General features: G+C 40.0%; 1 protein-coding gene across 1 annotated transcript in view; it reads left to right on the forward strand.

The window, feature by feature from the left end:
* The window catches only part of DIAPH2 (diaphanous related formin 2), a 692,146-nt gene that overhangs the window by 196,246 nt on the left and 475,291 nt on the right, over positions 1–20,609 (forward strand). The window contains 4 exon segments of the mRNA XM_029067298.2: positions 2,888–2,992; positions 12,534–12,595; positions 12,597–12,798; positions 14,248–14,362. Of these exon segments, the coding sequence (XP_028923131.1) occupies positions 2,888–2,992; positions 12,534–12,595; positions 12,597–12,798; positions 14,248–14,362 (484 nt within the window).

Consider the following 20,609-nt stretch of genomic DNA (forward strand, 5'->3'; position numbering starts at 1 on the left):
AGTTTGAATAGTAGAACGTTTCCCTTTTGGAAGCTTCTGTTAAAGAACGAGGTACTGAGAGATAAGCAAATGTTCATCACTTGATAAACATACCCAGTGATTCCTCTTCATGTGGTGGAGATGCAGCTTTATAAATATAAATATTTTCAGGGTTCAGTGTTCTTTTTATCTCTTCATTTTCTGAAGAAAAATAATTGGTAAATTTTAAATGCTGTAAGCTTTATTTTGTTGTGGCATATAAAATGCCATTTTCTACTATTTTCTTTCCATCACAATCAACACCTGAAGAAAAACACAGTCACAGTAGCTCTTAATATTTATGAATAAAACACAGCTGTTCAAAAAGAATTGATGGAAGCTATCAAAGAAATGAAATCCTCATTTCTTTCATACAGCATTCATTTGCTTACAAACTGATAGTGTGCTCCTTAGAGAAATGAGATGTTTTGCTAGTCCTATCTATTCTGGTCTTTAAACTTTAATCCCTGATGGAAAGAAAGTGATGTAACTTTTCTTCTTCCCTTGGCTTCGAGTGAACTCACCGAGTGCTCAGTATATCATTATTTATTTAGTCTCTTAGCTTGAAAATGCAGACCAACACTTCCATTTCATGAAAACATGGAAAATGTTAGGTTTCAGTTACCTTCGCGTGTTTCTCAAATCAGAGTTGGAAGCCAGTGTGTCTCGGTCCGGCCAAATGAAGCTAGCCAGAGAAATTTGCTTCTGTGATTGTCATTATCTGGAATTAGGTTTCCCTTTTTAAGTAGGAAAATTCAGAAATGTAATTACACACCTCATTTGTGATCATTTTTTCACTCTGTACCTTTTATCAGTGACATGAAATCAGGAGTGAAAATTGTCCCTCGCTTGAGTACTTAAGCAGGAAGACAAAGTGTTGCCTTTGAACAGACAACACTTAGGCCTGTTCAAAGATAGGACTTGAAGGCAGTGAGGTTGATCACTTTTACCACCTTACAGTATATTGAATTTTTCTGTATTGTTTTAGGGTTTTAAAAGAATCGTTTGCCCTTCACTACTAGGAAGCATATTTAGAAACATCTTAGCACTGCTGTGGACATGAATCTTATTTGTGCAAGGATAGAAAACCAAATGCATGCCTCAAGTGTGTGCCTTTTTATTTCAAACAGCCAATGTTTTGAAGTGGCCCATTCTGAACACTTTGAATGTTTCCTACTCTACTGTTGGCTGACATTGTCATTATTCACTCCATCATCGGGAAAAATAAACATTGAAGGCAGGCCATTCGAGATTATTTGGGAAGGGGAAGGGGATAAAATATTTTGCAGTTAACTTTCAATATTTTTGAATATTTAATTCTGACCATCAATCAAATATCCAATTGACTGTTTTAACATTTGTAAATCATATATGCATTAAGCATCCTTTACAACCACATTTCCAAAAATCAAACGCTACATTTACATCAGTTATTTTGACATGAAATAACCTTGTTTTATATTTTAGAAACTACCGGTGAAAAAAAGATTGCAGTTAAATATAAAATGGTAGTCATTACTGGGCTACCAACCATGACAAGAATGGTTGATGAGCCTCAACTTCCAGTGTGTTCTGAGGCTATCCAACATGGAGAAGAGAGCTTGGGGCAGGGAAGATTCAACCTTCTTACCAAACTATCAAAGGTGGCTGATGAAGCCTGTCAGAAATCCATCTCCTAGATTTTTTATTTTTCTATGGAATTCCACGAGTTCTTAAATTCAACTTGATCTGCTTTGTCATTTGAGTTTTCATACAAATAGAAGCAAGAATTGTGGGAAAGATTGTGGGGTTGGGGGGGGGGTTTCTCATAAATATTCTTGTATTCTTTGCATTTTATTTACCTCCAATAAATTCTTGTTAGAAATGTTTAAAATTCCAATTCAGCAGACAGTTGCTAGGAATTAAAAAAAAATCATCCCATTGAGATTCAAGTCCTTAGAAAGTAACTGACATTTTTAAGATCCGAGAGTCTTAGAACATATGGAGAGATCCTTGGACTTTAACTGCCTGCCTCTGTTTTATCACATCCTTTCTAAGAAGTTCTTTTTTTGTGAATGAGCAAAATCTCTTCCACCTTAATTTGAACGTAATAATAATAATGGTATTTGTTAAGGATTTATTATGTGCCAAGCAATGTTTTAAACACTGGGGTGGTGGTGCCGGGGGGAAAATCAAGGTAATCAGTTTGTCCATATGGGGTTCACAGTCTTGATCCCCATTTTACAGATGAGGTAACGGAGGCACCGAGAAGTTAAGTGACTTGCCCAAAGTCACACAGCTGACAGGTGGTGGAGTCAAGATTAGAACCCATGACGTCTGACTCCCAAACCCGTGCTCTTTCCACTGAGCCATGCTGCTTCTCATGTTGTCTTGCTTGCTTCCCAGAGATCATAATAGCATCTTGTCAGCATTCCTCCCCGCTCCCCCGCAAAGAAAAATAAAAAACCTACAGTAATTAACAATTCAATTCTGAGCCTTCTATTCTGTAGGTTAGACAACATTCATACCTTCAAATTTCCTGATCATCAACATATATTCATGTATGTATATTTACATTTAGAGGCATTTTAAATAAGGTTCAGATTTCAAATGCTGCCTTTTTAAAGATTTGCGAATTATTCACCTGCTGCTTCTGGTGTTTAGGTTTGTAAAAGAATCTAATGCATATTTTTCTTAGCTGGGCCCTATTGTGATTCCTTATTACTTGGAAAAATATGAATAGTATATTTTACAAGCAATCTTGACATATAACAAGCTGAACAAAATTCTTCCATGACTGTACACAAAGCATTGTTTAAGGCTTGCTTGAAACTCCAGTATTAAGTATAGCATAGATGGATGAGTACATTTATGGTGGTGATCATTGCAGTTTGATGAAGAGTTCACGGCTCGTCAGGAAGCACAGGCTGAGCTGCAGAAACTAGAGGAGAAAATCAAGGAGCTTGAAGCAGAAATCCAGCAACTACGAACCCAGGTAATGAAAGGAGATGTAGACTTTATGTCATATCACAGTGAGTCCTATGGTAAATATATACATAGATATTTACATATATATAATACATATACAAAACATAAAATACACACACACACACACACACTCACACACATATATATATTTACATGTAGAGTTGTGACCATGAGCAGACTCTTTTCTAGTTGCACATTTTATTTTAAACTATACTTGTTTGATTTTTGTCACACAAAATGCAGAACATATTAATCACTTCATGTATAAAGGGCAGATTAATAGAATATTTTTTGAGGAAAAAATGTGTTCTGTTTTTAGTTCAAAAGACTAGGAAAACAAATCTACAGTATTTTCTTTCAAAGACAATGGGAATTTTTTTTAGTAATTTTTGCTACTTTTCACTGTTATATTAACTTTTTAACAGAGTTTGCAAAGAAGTTCTTTAATGATTCCATTGTTTGTGTCAGTCACCCATTTTGCTTATGACTAAAAGATGTATAAACTCTAGACTGTAATTTTAGACGCTATCCGCTGTGAATTAATAAGTGCTTTTCCCAAAAGGTATGCTAAAATCTCATTATCATTCAGCACTTTCTATTGCATCATAATTTTTTCAGGTGCTCTGAACACTTGATGGCTCTATAACTTTCTAAATTTCTATTTTTCTATTATTTGAATAACTTGGTTTTTATGTTTATAATGGAAGAAAATATATTTAATTAATACCATCAATGACTTTTATTGCCGAGTACTGTACTAAACAGTTGGGAGAGTATCCACGTTCCCTGCCCACAACAAGCTTACAATTTGGATTTGTATGGATTTTTTTTTAACTTAGTCTTGATTCACCTGATTTTCATCTAGAATTAAGGATTTTGATATTGTTGAATGTATAATTGATATTTTTCAGTTAGAGGAAATATTCTCTTTAGCTAGTGAAAAACAGACTAAAAACTAGTTTTGAACCCAGTGATTCCCAAAGATACTGAGGATTGTGTGTGTTTGTGTGTGTTCACATTAATAGCAGCCAATTCTTTCCATTAAAGCACCTTTCCTCTAAGTTTGAAATAGCATTTGAATTTTTTTGAACCAAAAAAGACTTTAGTAAAGTTTAATATTTTATGAAATTCTTCTTTAATATTTAGAGGTTTCTTAAAAAGATAGCACTTATAATATGAAAAAAAAATCTTGAACAAGAGTAGAATTATATTGAACTACTAGTGTATCCCCTATAAAGCTGCATTATGTTCCTTGAACACGTAGTTATGTCCTCTGGGTATGTTTTCTCATTGACTTGAATTAAATTAGTTAAATTCTTTAGAAGAATCAACCGCAATTCGACTACCACACTCTAAAGGAGAGTCAGAATTACATGACAGATCCCTCTCCATCTCCCCATCCCACACCTCCTACCATCTCCTGATCCTGGCAGCTTTCCTGGCCCCCTCTCCTCAGGTATCCCTTGCCCAGATTCATCCTTCCCTATGTCTCCAACCCTCTTTTTGGTGCACCCTGAGTTTCAGAATAGTTTTTTAACTTTATTTTGGTAACAGCTGTTGCTTTGGGAGTGGCTTTCAGCACTATTACTTCACTTCCTTCCTTTTCATCTTGAACCCATCCCTCCCAGCTCAATCTGTTGATATGGGGAAGGGGAATGGAGGAGGAAATGGCCACATTCTTTCATTCAGTAGTATTTATTTAGCGTTTACTACATGCAGAGCACTCTACTAAGCATCTGGAATGTACAATTCGGCAACAGAGACAATCCCTGCCCATTGATGGGCTCACAGCCACATCTGTAACTATAACTCTTGTACCATCCAGCCTTAGTCTGTCCCTGACTCCAATCCCAAGGTTGGGGCCTGGTGGGGACGTGGTGCTAAAAACAGTAAGGGAGAGGGGTCGGCGTGCTGTTTGCATTCTTATGGTAGCGACTCTCGGCGTGACTAGAATAGGTTTAAAGAAAGACGGAAAGATCCTGGATCTCCTGTGTTGACTGGGAAAAGTGAGGCAGAGGGTGGGGTTCTGGGATGGGGGAGAAGAGGGAGAAGAGCCCCCAATTAGACTGTAAGCCCGTCAGTAAGCAGGGACTGTCTCTATCTGTTGCCGATTTGTACATTCCAAGCGCTTAGTACAGTGCTCTGCACATAATAAGCGCTCAATAAATACTATTGAATGAATGAATGAATCAGTGAATGAATGAATGAAGAGGGAAAACAGAAAAGGTGCAGAGTGGACCAATGAAGGGACAAGAAGTGAACTGATTTCTCTGAAGGAGTTACACAGTTAGGACTCTGATATTCTGGGATAGGTCGGCAGATAGCGCCGAACGTATCCCTTGGGTTACGTCTGGGTGGGCCGTAGCTTGGGGTAGACCCGAATTTGATTAAGTTGTTTTTAAGACTTCATCCAAAACAAAATGTTTAGGTGAATTTGCTGGAAAGATTTACTCGGAGATGTCGATGAGCCAAGCTTTTTGATATAAAACCATAGAGTAGTAGTTCTTGCTGTCTATTAAGCCGTCCAGAAAGTGGGGGAATTATTAAAAAAAAAAAAAAGCATACGTCAAACATGCTCCCCAACGTTACAATCTAGGTGGGGAAGGGCTGCCACTTAAAGATAAAAAGATTAAGATCAATAGATTATCAGCAAGACACCTGGCCACCGGGCTACTTAAAATACAAGAAACACTAGCACAGGAAGTAGAAAGCCTTAAAAATAGACGAACTATCCTTGAAGTGGGCAGTCCTAACTTCAATAATAATAATGGTAGTTTTGTTAAGCGCTTGGGGCAGATAGAAGATAATCAAGTCGGAACAATCCCTGACCCTCGCTGGACTCAGTCTAGAAGAGATGAGAACAATATTCAATTTCCATTTTACAGAAGAGGAGACAGGCACAGCAAAATGAAATGACTTGCCCAAGGTCACCCAGCATACAATTGTGCCTGTGCTCTTTGCACTAGGCCACACTGCTACTCTAATTACAATTTCTGGGTCACGTTTGGTTATGTAAACAAATGTATCACATTTGTTGTAATCAGTATTTTAGAGAAGACACGCTGTGAAAAATCAAAGTTATTAAATAAGTTCATCTACACATTTCTAATGGGTCTGAATGAAATGATGTGCTTTAATGAATCCTGGCATTAGGCAAGGAAGTTAAAACACCCATTTTGCTTTGACGTGAAGCTTGTCAACTACTTTATGAACTGTTTGAAGGTAGGGAAAGGGGGCTCTTTAAGTCCATATTCAATAGAAAGAATCATTCTATGCTAATGATACCCTGATTACTTCCAAAAGCTAATAGGCAGTCATTTTTTTGTCTTCTCTTTTGGCTATTACGAATAAATAATGATTATAATGGTGATGCAATTAGGTAAGCAGAGTAAACACTATATTCTTTCACTTTTAATTAAGAAGTGAAATATTTTGACAACATTCTCTTATTTCCACCGAGTAATAAAATTCAGTGAAGTGTAATTATTTGAAGATACACTGACCTAGAGAAATGATTTCCTGCAGTATGTCTATGTTTTTTAGGGTATTTCTAAACTCCTTATGGGAGATCAAGGTTGCCAGCTTTTCATTTTGAGAGCAAACCAGGGCTGGCTATTAAGAGGTTGGGATTTGCAGAGAGTATGGTGTCCAAGGACCATGGCAGTCAGTAATAATAATAATAATAATAAATAGTGGTATTTGATTGTAAGCTTGTTGTGGGCAGGGAATGTGTCTACCAACTCTTTGTACTCTACCCTTCGAAGTACTTAATACCATGCTCTGCACACAGCAAGCACTTAATAAATACGATTGATTGATAAATGCTCATTTTGTGTCAAGCACTGTGCTAAATGCTGGAGTAGATAAGAGGCTTGGATGCAATCCAGTTATGGTAGTGCTTCACAAAGTCCTCAGCTGGCCTCGTGGCCTCCTGGGAGGGAGAAAAGCTCCAGCAACCCAATCAAGGAATCCTATTTTTTGAGCACTTACTGTGTGCAGAGCACTGTATTCATTCATTCATTCATTCGATAGTATTTATTGAGCGCTTACTATGTGCAAAGCACTGTACTAAGCACTTGGAATGTACAATTGGGCAACAGAAAGAGACAATCCCTGCCCAGTGACTGGCTCACAGTCTAATTGGGGGAGAAAGACGGACAAAAACAAGACAACATAATCACGATAAATAGAATCAAGATAGAATTGACTGTATCTAGGTAGGAAGGAGCCTTTGGCTTGGCCCTGGACCACGAGCTCGACTGCCTGGCCAGGATAAAGGTGAGGTCCAAAGTTTCTAGAATTACCACAGGCAGGGAATCCATTAGAGTATTTGACTGTACTCTCCCAAACACTTAATAGATTGCCAAGCACACAGTAAGCGCTCGATAAATACGATTGATTTAGACAGGGCAGGGTCACGGGCAAAGGCAGATAAGACTGGAGAGGGAAAGGAGGGAGGGCGGTGGGAATAGGGGAGAGATGGGCAGGATGAAAATAGGAATGGGCGAGGAAGGAGGAGAAGCAATGGTCTTCGGCTGCTGCTCAAGCCAGCCGTGTGGCACCCTTATCCACAGCCTGGGTGAGAATGAGCAAGCTAATAATAATAATAATGTTGGTATTTGTTAAGCTCTTACTATGTGCAGAGCACTGTTCTAAGTGCTGGGGTAGATAGAGGGTAATCAGGTTGTCCCAAGTGAGGCTCACAGTTAATCCCCATTTTACAGATGAGGGAACTGAGGCACAGAGAAGTTAAGGGACTTGCCCACAGTCACACAGCTGACAAGTGGCAGAGCTGGGTTTCAAACCCATGACCTCTGACTCCCAAGCCTGGGCTCTTTCCACTGAGCCACGCTGCTTCTCTAAACACTAGGGACTGAGATGGGGGATTGCAAGGATGGTCCGGGTCAGGCGGGTACGCGGCTGGCTGTGGTCAGTAAGCGCTCAATAAATATGGTTGAATAAATGAGAAGAGAAATCCTACTAAGTGCTACAGTGCTGTTGGGGAACTGTGACTTGTTGCAGGGAATCCAAAGGTGGGATACTTCCCATCGGCCCCATGGCTCAGACCCAGCCGTGATGTTCCCTAGATGCTCTTGTTTTATTAATAATAATAATAATAATAAAATAATAATGTTGGTATTTGTTAAGTGCTTAGTATGTGCAGAGCACTGTTCTAAGTGCTGGGGTAGATACAGGGGTGTAATCAGCTTGTCCCTCGTGAGGCTCACAGTCTTAATCCCCATTTTACAGATGAGGTAACTGAGTCATAGAGAAGTTAAGTGACTTGCCCACAGTCACACAGCTGACACGTGGCAGATGCGGAATTCGAACCCATGACCGCGGACTCCCAAGCCCATGCTCTTTCCACTGAGCTTCTCTATTTTTATTATCCTGTACACCTTGAGCAACCCAAGGGGATCTCACTCGCTTTCTGAGCCAGCAAGCCTTCACCAAGTTGAGCATTGCTATGCTCCCTCCCTTCCTTTGCTGTCTTTTCCTCCTTCCATTTCATTATTATTTCTCTCTTCTTCTCTTCCTTCATTCCCTCTATCTCTTCCTCTATTTTTCACTCTTCCTTTTCTCATTCACTCAGTTGAATTTATTGTTTAGAGAACCACTGAGCCACGTTGCCTCTCATAATGCGTGGCTCAGTGGAAAGAGCATGGGCTTTGGAGTCAGGGCTCATGAGTTCGAATCTCAGCTCTGCCACTTGTCGGCTGTGTGACTGTGGGCAAGTCACTTAACTTCTCTGTGCCTCAGTTCCCTCATCTGTAAAATGGGGATTAAGAATGTGAGCCCCACGTGGGACAACCTGATTCCCCTATGTCTACCCCAGCGCTTAGAACGGTGCTCGGCACATAGTAAGCGCTTAACAAATACCAACATTATTATTATTATAATGATGAAGATGATGATGGTATTTGGCTCAATGGAAAGAGCCCGGGCTTGGGAGTCAGAGGTTGTGAATTCTAATTCCGACTCTGCCACTTTTCATCTGTGTGACCTTGGGCAAGTCACTTCACTTCTCTGTGTCTCCGTTCTCTCATCTGCAAAATGGGGATGAAGCCTGTGAGCCCCACGGGGGACAACCTAATTACCTTTTGTCTACCCCAGTGCTTAGAATAGTGCTTGGCACAAAGTAAGTGCTTAACAAATTCCAAAATTATTATTACTACTGTGAGCAAAGCACTGTAGTATGTCCCTGCCCACAACAAGCTTACAATCTAGATGAAGAGGGACATTGATATAAATAAATGAATATTAACCATCTTACCCTCCCTTTCTCTTTAGTAGAGTAGAATGAAAGAGTCACCTGCTTACATTTATCCTAGAAATACTCCAGTTCAATCTCCAAAGTCTCCAAATAGCCTCTGGGGCTATATGCAAAGATGGTAATCATACCAAAAACTTTGTACATATTTTTTTCTCTTAGCTTGTGAAATTAATTTTTCCCAGGTTCCATTCATGAACATCTATTTTTCATGCAGTAAAATTTCCCGGTTTTAATATGCTTCACAAATTATGTGACTCGTACAAGGTTGTAGCATATTTCTTTCCAAGAACACAACAGCTACATTTATTTAATCATAAATGCAAGGTGAACATTTTAGGATTGCAACATTATGTTGCAAATCAGTTAGGCCATTCCTATTACCTTCGGCCTTTGTTAGCAAGGGTTTTGTTTTGAGTTTTTAATCTCGCTTCCCGGGAAATGACAGGTTAGGAGGGAGTTGAAAAGACCAGTTAATGTCTAGGCAACAAAAGAGCCTTTAAACAAAACTGGAATGACAGGTAGTAACCCCTGCGATGACTCTTTTCAAAATTCCCAGTTCGAAGATGGTCCAAGGATTAACAAAAAAAGTAGCAACCGCTCAAATCACCATTAAGAAAATTGATCAGAGATGGGTGTATACATTACTGTTATCATTCCTAGCTTGGGCTTTGAATTGTATAGATTATTTAGTTGAGTAAATGGGACAACTGCAGTGACCAAAATGTCCAGTTTTACCATAATGAATTTTAAACGATATCTCATTATTGATTTAGGTAATTTAGCCTTACTCCTGAGTAGTAAATTACTACTGAATTTCTGCTTTATTACTATATCAGCCCTCTTGCTTACCTCCTTGTCTCCTGTTTCTCCCTACTCCAATCCATATTTCACTCTGCTGCCTGGATCATTTTTCTGCAATAACATTCCAGCCACGTTTCCCCACTCCTCAAGAATCTCCGGTGGCCGTCCATCTCCCTCCGCATCAAACCGACTCCTCACCTTTGGCCTTAGAGCACACAATCATATTGCTCCCTCCTCTCTCACCTTGCTGATTTCCTACTAAAAGTCAGCCTACTCACTTCCCTCCTCCAATGCCAAAATACTCACTATACCTTCATCTCATCTAACTCTTCGCCCAGGTCCTGCCTCTGGCTTGGAACTCCCTCCATATCTGAAAAAGACCTTCTCTCTCCCCAGCTTCAAAGAATTTTTAAAATCCCATCTCCTTCAAGTGACCTTCTCCAGCTGGGCTCTTATTTCCTCTACTCCCTTGCCCTTGTGCATCACCCTGGAACCTGCATTGTTTTGTCAGCCCCACAGCACTCACGTATACATCCGTACTTTATATTAATATCTGTCTCCCCCTCTAGACTGTGAGCTCCTTGTGGGTAGGGACCAGTTCTATTATAGTGCACTCTCCCTAGCTTTTAATACAGCGCTGTTCTCACGGTAAGCACTCAGTGAACATGACTGATTGATTTCAGCTCAGTCGGCAATGAAGCCGTTCACATCTTGGGCACCATAGAGTGGTGGTTTCACTATAAGATTTGGTACGATTGAAAGATTTTTAGGACATAGGATTTTCCCTCAGCAAACACTTGGAGAACCCGAGTCCGATATCTTTTAGGCAGAGGCAGGCATGTCTCTCCGTGGCCACCGAACACCTATCCCTACCCTCGCTGCCTTTCCCTCCATTACACTTTGGAATGAAAGATGGTCAGCTCCCTCAAGTTTTGCATAAACTGGATTCATCAGTGATATTTACTGAGCACTTACTATGTGCAGAGTGCTGTACTAAGGGCTTGGGAAAGAACAATATAGTTGACATGATCCCCGGCTTCAAGGAGCTGACTGTCTACTGAGTACAGAGGAAGCAGCGTAACTCAGTGGAAAGAGCAAGGGCTTGGGAGTCAGAGGTCGTGGGTTCCAATCCCTGCTCTGCCACTTGGCATCTGTGTGACCGTGGGCAAGTCACTTAACTTCTCTGTGCCTCAGTTACCTCATCTGTAAAATGGGGATTAAGACCGTGAGCCTCACGTGAGACAACCTGATGACCTTGTATCTACCCCAGCGCTTAAAACAGTGCTCTGCACATAGTAAGCGCTTAACAAATGCCAACATTGAGAAGCAGCGTGGCTCAGTGGAAAGATCACGGGCTTGGGAGTCAGAGGTCATGAGTTCAAATCCCAGTTCTGCTGCTTGTCAGCTGTGTGACTGTGGGCAAGTCACTTAACTTCTCTGTGGCTCGCTTCCCTCATCTGGAAAATGGAAATTAAGACTGTGAGCCTCATGTAGGACAACCTGATTACCCTGTATCTACCCCAGCGCTTAGAACAGTGCTCTGCACATAGTAAGCGCTTAAGAAATATCAACATTATTATTACAGAGCACACTAAGAAGCACTTGGGAGACTGCAGTAGAGTTGGTAATAATAATAATAATAATAATAATTGTCATATTTGTTAAGTGCCAAGCACTGTTCTAAGCACTGAGTAGATACAAGGTAATCAGGTTGGACGCAGTCCTTATCCCACATGGGGTTCACAATCTTAATTCCCATTTTCCAGATGAGGTAACTGAGGCACAGAGAAGTTAAGTTTCTTGACCAAGGTCACAGAGCAGACAAGTGGCAGAGTTGGGATTAGAACCCAGGTCTTCTGACTCCCAGGACCAGTATTTCCAGGATTGATTTAATGGCCATGCTCCATAATAATAATAATAATAATATAATAATTGTGGTATTTGTTAAGCGCTTACCGTGTGCCAAACACTGTTCTAAGGACTGGGGTGGATACAGGGTAATCAGAGTGTCCCACGTGGGGCTCACACTTTTAATCCCCATTTTACAGATGAGGTAACTGAGGCTCAGAGAAGTTAAGTGACTTGCCTGAGGTCACGCAGCAGAGAACTGGTGGAGCCGGGATTCATTCAGTAGTATTTATTGAGCGCTTACTATGGGAAGTCTCCAAGCCCATGCTCTTTCCACTAAGCCACGCTGCTTCTCTACCCAGCCAAGTCTAATTCCCACCTTTGTGTTCGCTCCCAGCACTTATTCCAGTGCTCTGCACATCGTAAGCACTTAAGCAATAGCACTTACTACTCCTAGGATTCAGGCCCGCAAGGAGCTTGCAGTCAGTTCCTTGTGACTTGTTTTTGTCGTTGTAGCTATGTAAACCGCAAAAAATGCTTTCACGGAAAGTGGGATTTTTGAACACTTGAAAGCTAGCCTCAATTTGGATACCGAATGTGTTTCAAGGAGTACTCTCTATTCCAGGGTCCTGGGCTTTCGACTTCATCGGGGGTATCTCCGCCACCACCGCCATCTCCTCCGCCACCCCCCCCCCCCTCCACCGCCCCAAGGAATCCCTCCGCCTCCACCCCCCCCACCGCCATTGTTTGGGGGACCTCCACCTCCCCCACCTCTTGGGGGTGTTCCTCCTCCTCCTCCTCCAGGACTTTTGTCTTCCCTCCCTTACGGGATGCAGCCGAAGAAAAAGTACACGCCTGCGGTGTCTATGAAGAGAATCAACTGGTCAAAGGTAACAACCCTTCCGGCCCTTTACGCCACATACACTTGGGAACTGCTTAAGAGTATTTTTTTAACGTGGGGTGGGACACGTGAATGTCGATCTTTCCCTTCGGCTAGTTCATCAACTATTCTTGAGTGTCTTGGAAGCACTGTGATATTATTTTGTGACCTTTTGTTTTTACAAAATAGTTCCAAAGTCTCGCTTATTGAGAAATAAAACACTTCCTCTAATGGACAAGATTTTAAACTTGGTGATATAGCGTTGTCCTATATCATGGACATCGTGAATATGATTAAAAAAGGAAGAATATGTACTCTTGAGGTATTTGGGGTGTTCATCTGTAACCTGTTTTTCTAGTAAAAATTATGATATTTTCCAAGTGCACCATCCTCAACTCCTGGGTAGATAAAATGCAATCAGTTTGGGAATAGTCTCTGTTCCATACAAAGACTTGATTTTTCTATAATGCGATTTTTTCTTTACCTCTTGTCTTGATGACTTCTGCTTCCTCCTGTCTTTCTTGATCCTTCCTGTTGTGTCTTGTTCTCCCTTCTAGACGCTGATTAGCGTAGACCTCTTTCTAGAGACTCATTTTTGCTCATAGAGCATTGAACTTACTATTTTTTGGGCCATCTGCTAAAGCGAGAGCTCTTTTGGAATGTGTCACTCCCTTGGATTGTATTTCCCACACGCTCAATTCTTCATCTGCACATTGTGGATTCAGTTAGCTGTTTTCCCTCCACCTTAGATTTTGACCAGGACTGTGTCTGATCTGCATAAAGTTTACCTACCCCAGCTCTTAGAACAGTGCTTGGCAAAGAATAAGCTTTTAACAAATATCTATCATTATAAGGATTATTGTTATTATTATTAGCATTGTCCCAGCGGCTGCTTAACAATACTATTACTGTCTCTACTACATATTCATCCCTGATAAGTACCACAAAAGTGTTTTGTTCATCTTCTCACGTAATTGCTCTCAACAATGGCAGTGATGTGTCAACAACCGCAAAATGATACGAGGTGTCAGAACATATTTACAGGAAGGTTAAAACTGAGTTAATGAAGACACAAAGAAATAGAACTCCCCTCAACTTGGATGTGGATTCGGAGATTATAGGTTAAAATGTGTTTCTTTAATGCATGACTTGATTATCTGGAAAAACAAACTTTTTATGGACATTGTTAAGCTCTTATTTTGCTCCAAGTACTGTTCTAAGTGCTGGGGTAGGTACAAGTTAAGTTGGACAGAGTCCCCAGCCCGCATGGGGCTCACAGTTTGAAAAGGAGGGACAACAGTCATTTAATCCCCATATTACAGGTGAGGAAACTGAGGCTCAGAGAAGTTAAGAAACTTGCCCAACATCACATGGCAAGCAATTGGCAGAGCTGGGAAATCCCAGGTTCTCCATCACCCAGGCCCGTGATCTGTCACAATTTATCCCTTTTTGATTCCAGGTTGAACCCCAGGAAATATCAGAGAATTGTTTTTGGCTAAAAGTCAACGAAGAAAAATTTGAAAGCACAGATCTCTTCTCAAAACTGTGTCTCACTTTTGCTACCCAGATGAAAGGTAAGTTGGCGCTTCTTTTTGAAAGTGTATTTGTCTCTGGCTTTTTTATATGCTGAATGTGAAGTAGTTTTCTTTTTCATTCTGTGGATCATTCAGAATACATTCCAGAAAACAATTTTGCATTAGCAAATTATAGAAATGTGTCATAAGATTTAGGCATGACACACTTAATGTGGGATACGATTAAATTCACTCTATGTGGTGATAATCAGGTTGATGATTTTCCATCTTTTGGCTTTCAGTTCAGTATGTGATTTCCTATTTGTCTCTAAATGTGAGTTTTAGCTCTTTGAGTTTCTCCACTATGAAGTAGAATTCTGATTCGTGAGGCAAAATGAATATGAGGTATGTGTTAATTGATATAAGGGAACAAGACACAGAATACCAATTTTGTGATGAGGCTTTCAATGAACTCCAAATAAGATTGATGTCCTGTTGTTTAAAAGGACTTTTGAGTTATATTGGTGTTTCCGACTAATTTGGGTCTGAAGGATATACTGTTTTTCTCTATATTTGCATACGGTATGTTGGTTTCCAGAGCTGGGATGTATGAAGTGTGATTTACTAATTTATCCAGAACAATTTCTTTTCATTCTCATACTGGGAAGAAGCTTCAATTTCTTTTATGTATTACACATGTGTATGGCATTTTTAAAACACTAAAATGTAATATGAGCTTCTCAAATTGATAAATCAACATGGATTAGATCAGCATTGCTCGAATTTTTTTATGTTATTCAATAGTGTCTTTTAAAAAAAGTATATTTCAGCTATTGCTAAGTAACCATTGAAACTTAAACTCAATTTCTAGTGAGTGACTAAAAGATGAACATGGGTGAATAAATTATCCCTGTGTTGCCTTTGAATTAGAAGCACACCTTCCTGTTATTTCACTATGACAGGGAATTTGGGGATGTGAATTAGACTGATGTATAGAAACACATGAGAACAGAGGAAACAATAAAATTAACCTAGAAGACAAGGACAAATTCAAAAAATCAAAACACAGACTCAGGAGAGGTACTGAGGCTAGAGAAGCAGAATTTGTTTATTTCTATTCATGTCTGTCTCCCCTTATAGACTGTAAGCTTGCTGTGGGCAGATAAGGTGTCTGTTTATTGTGATGTCATGCTCTCCCAAGCGCTTAGTACAGAGCACACAGGAAGCACTCAGTAAATAGGATTGAATGTATGAATGATGTCTGGGGCTCCGGTGAGAGTTCCGGTAAGTGCCACAGCCAATTCTGACAGTGTCCATTTCATGGAGACTCTCGCTGCTACTGCTGGGATCCTTTTCGCTCTAATAATAATAATAATAATAATAACTATGGCATTTGTTCAGCGCTTATTATGTGCGAAGTACTGTTCTAAGCGCTGGGGAGGATAGAAGGTGATCAGGTTGTCCCACGCGGGGCTCACGGTCTTCATCCCCATTTTAAGATGGGGTAACTGAGGCACACAGAAGTTAAGTGACTTGCCCAAAGTCACACAGCTGGCAAGCGGCTGAACTGGGATTTGAACCCATGACTTCTGGCTCCCCAGCCCGTGCTCTTTCCACTGAGTCACGCTGCTTCGCTCCGTTACTGATTGGCAGGATGGGAAGGGCGGAATGAGGCGAAGCTACGACAGTCCTGTCAGGAAAGGAAGCAGAAGCACAAAATTGCTCCTGGCAAGTTCTAGAAGAAAAGACTGGTTTCTCTGCCAAGAGTGAAAAAGCTCCATGGGGTGAAACTGAGTTGTCCCCGAACTCTAATTGTTTTTTCTCTCTATCTCCCCCACTATGTGTTAAACTCCTTGGGGGCAACTCTATTGTAGTCTGATCTTTCAAGGGTCAGCATAGGGCTCTGCACACAGTAAGCGCTCAGTATTGTCATTGTGAGCTTGGAGAGGTGATTCCTGTACTTCTTGTGTTGTGTGCTTCATGTGGTAATATGTTTTTCTCTGCCTAATCCCTCTCTGGAGTCAGATGGAAGCTAGGGCAAGGTAACTTGGGGTTCTTTTTTGCCCCAGCCCTTTCTCGAGACACTTCCCCAAAGAAAGCCTTCTTATAGCCAAAGGGTCACGGACCTGACCAGCAGCTTCTGGTGATCCAGGCAATCATGTTTGGTGCCTGGACCTTTAAATTCGGTGCCTTTAAATATCAAATCGAAAACCTTGCCTTTTGTGTTTTCTGTGGCTGTTCTTTCCGATTTATAATGTCATTGAACTCTCAAGTGTGGTGATCCTATCTTTTATTTTTTATACTTGTTAAGCATTCACTCAGTGCCAGGCCCTGTACTAAGTGCTGGAGTAGGTACACATGACTCATGTTGGACACAGTCTGTGTCCCACATGGGGCTCACAGTCCTAAACCAGATGAGTTAATTGAAGCACAGAGAGGTAAAGTGACTTGCCCCAGATCGTAGAGGAGTCTGGGGATTTGGATAGTCATATTTAGTTGGTCTCTCCTTATCTACTTGGGTCTTCACAGAGCTGTGAACTGGAGGTTGGCTTGAGCGCCAATCTCACACCCTCCTAAAGAGCTCAGGATTAAAGATGGTTTATTTTAGTTCTGGTTTGATGTTATACAGATAGACGGTCCCAATCTTAGCCTCCTGTTGTAAAAACTTCAGAGTCTAAAACTCCTTCTCTTATCCTGAATGTAAAAGCTTTACCTGGACTCATGATTATCTGGTTCATTTTTACCCAGAAAATGCCATTATGCCGCAGAATTCTAATGAATATAATCTTTCGAGATCTTGGCAAATGCAGTTCAATCGGTAGTATTCTCTTCTCCCACTCTTGCATGAGCTTGATTTGCTCCCTTTATTCACACCTCCCTCAGCCCCACAACAATTACGTACATATCCATACTTAATATTAATGCCTGTCTCCCCCTCTACAAGAACTGTAAGCTAACTGTGGGCAGGCGATGTGCCTACCAACTCTGTTATATTGATATATTTTATTCTTCCAAGTACTTAATACAATGCTCCGCACACAGTAATTGCTCAATAAATGCGATTAATAGTATTTATTGAAAGCCTACTGTGTGCAAAGAACGATACAAAGCACTTGGGAGAGTATACTGGAATTACATGATCCCTGCCCTCAAAAGTCTTAAAATTTAGGCTTCCTATTGACCCTACAGTCTACAGTGATTATGATTTCGCCCCGGTGAGCGTAAAAAATTGTCCAGATTCTGCCGCGGGTTCATTTTTCGGTGACACTCTTTAGAATTGTGAGCCCCATGAAGGATAGACAGCCTATCTAAATTCCTCCTGTACATTATATCCCAGTGCTTAGTATGGTGCTCTGCCCACTGTAAGTGCTTAATAAATACCATTTCTGCTGTGACATTTAAATGTTGAAAATTGCTTATGAGGAAGATATACAGTTTATAACTTCTATTAAAACTACTTCTAATTTAGAATGAATTAATTTGAATATGAAATATGCACCCAAGAGAGATGCATTGCTGATGCAGTACACAGTAGATTGTAAATTCACTGTGGGCAGGGAATGTTATATCGTACTCTCCCAAGTGCTGAGAATAGTGCTCTGCACACATCAAGCACTCAATAAATACTACTGATTGATTATCGAGCATCAAAGCACCCGTCTATTTGTTAAAATTTTGATTTTACCTATGCCTTCCAGACTAGTTAAAATATATCTCTATAAACCACCAAAATAGCCCTTTGTAGTTTTTAGCTAGTGGCTACGTTTGATTTGAAATTTAATCCGATGACTTTGGACAAAAATGTAATCCATGAAGCTAGAACGACAAAGTCATGATTACTTAAAAAAATCCTTAGTAATCACAGATAATGGTTATATTATGCCGGAATTACAGTAATGACTCTTCATATTAACTACATTTGAAATAATAATAAAATGTGTAGGTAATAACTGCTAATACTAATTAGAATTTCTAGGGTTCTCTTGGGGCCTTAGGAAGAGTAAAGAGAGCACTCGTGAAAGTTGCCAGCCATTTCTTGCTTTAAAGCTGCTAAAAGAAATCAATGGAATAAATGTAAGACATTAATATAATTTCACCTGACTTGTGGTGTAAGGCATTGCAAGGTGAAATTTGGATACTACTCCTTTTAAGATGTATTTAAAAGATGCCTTTGTGAAATGGTGATGCCCCCAAAAACCCAAACATTTTTGCACTACAGAAAGCCTGAATTTAAAAGGTTATTTTTGTGGAAGGTTTTTCTTACACAGGCTTCAAGAATTTTCAGCCACCTTCCTCGGAGATTTCCATCCTTGTTTGATGATCACCCACATATTCAGACGAAAGGCTGGCATCCTTAGAGGAATAATGAAAAGGCAAAGAAAATAGAGCAGTCTAATCCATCTCTAACTGTCTTGGTGATATGACTTCTCCTGTGGATTTGAGGTGCAAATAATGAGATGTCGATTCTAGCTGGAGTAGCATGGGCATGATGGTTCTGAGAGGAAAGTGTCCCAAGAGACTTAGTGTCCTAACAAATAATTTGTCATCTTAATGGCACAGTATGGATGTTTCCTAAATGCACGTTCATATGCACCACGGAACCCAACAAGAGGGTTTCGGGACTCTTTCATAGGAAGAACGGGAACAGTGTGTGCTGTTTCTGTCGTAGTTACACATCATCATCTTTATAAGAAGCGCCTCTGCTTCATGCAAACAGATTGAGACCATGTAGGATTAGTAGACCAAGTGTGGAATCAGAATTTACATATGTACCTGACTCCTCGCCTTCACCTTTTCAAAGTTTTCTCAACATAATTTTGGGGAGACACGATGACTGAAGCACATTTTAATGGAGACATAGATATGTGTTAAATCTAATATTTTTTTTCCAAAATAATTCTATCCCAGTTATCTTTTTTGTCTGTAAAGTGAAGTTTTTTACCTTCACAAAAGACTAGCTCTTGTGGCCTCATTTATTCCAGAGGGCATCAGAATGGTGACTCCCAAACTTTGGATGCTGATTGGTGATACGTCCCCCAGTCATGCCAGAAATAGATCATCACATGCCAACCATGCTCTGTACATGTAGTACATAGAATTTATTTTAATTTATGGAACCAGATGTGGGCCTCTCCTATTTGGCAGTGTAAAACATTTCTTTCTCTTTGAATTTTGGAGAGCACAGATAGGTGACTGGAAAACCTCAAGAACAGAGGATAATGTCTTAATACTATGATTGTTAATGTGTCTTTTCTATAATGGTATCTACATTTTAAATTTTTCTTGGTTTGGAAAAATACTAGGTAGTTAGCTTTTAAGACCAGTGTAAACCCTCTAGACTGTAAGCTCATTTTGGGCAGGGATTGTATTCGTTGTTATATTGCACTCTCCCAAGTGCTTAGTACAGTGCTCTGCACACAGTAAGGACTCATTTAATACAGTTGAATGAATGGTTAAGCCAGTTATGGTTTTAAGTATTTGCTTTGGTGAAAATAGGTTTGACAGTTGGAGAGATTACTCGGTATTTGCAGAGTGTTCCTTTTCTGTCCCTGCCTCTATTTGAAAACTAGGTTTTACTTGGATAAAGAGGAGGCTCTTTGTTCCAACCATGTCTTCTTTTCATAGTAGGGCAGGTTAGAATGGGTCCTCCTGCTTGCGAGAGAAGACTGGCCAAAATAATCAGTCCATCAATGGTATTTATTGAGTGCTTACAGAGTGCAGAGCACCATACTTAACGCTTGGGAGAGTACAGTGCCACAGAGCAGATATTTTCCCTGCTCACAGCGAGCTTACAGTCTAGAGGCACAGACATTAATATAAATAAATACTTTAGAATATATAATTTAATAATCCAAAATAAGTTCTTATGTCTGGTTTTGCTTTTCTATCTACAGCTAGAGGCCTTTGTTGGTATAATGCATTCCAATGCAAATCCCTATTTTTTCCAAGATTAATTTAAGATTATTTTCCCTTAGAATCACTTTTTGTGATCTTTAAATATACTTCAGGGACATTTCAGAAAGTCTGTAATTTAATCTCTAGCAAAATCCTGTACAGCATCATGTATAAATAATCACAAGTAGATATACGAGCATCAAGATGTACGAATAGATTGCATTAAAATAGTTCACTCTGACAATATGTCCTATGAACACAAACAAATAATTGGGTTAAAGTATGGCATTCTGCCAATATTTTGATCATTAAACTTTTGAGTCCTAAAATGTGGAAGATTGGAAAGGTCATGCATTGTGTGCTCTTATTTTTAATGCTTTCAGATTCTGTTTTTGCCTTAACACTTTATTTT

Source organism: Ornithorhynchus anatinus, chromosome 6, assembly GCF_004115215.2.
Source record: "Ornithorhynchus anatinus isolate Pmale09 chromosome 6, mOrnAna1.pri.v4, whole genome shotgun sequence".
Lineage (NCBI taxonomy): Eukaryota > Metazoa > Chordata > Mammalia > Monotremata > Ornithorhynchidae > Ornithorhynchus > Ornithorhynchus anatinus.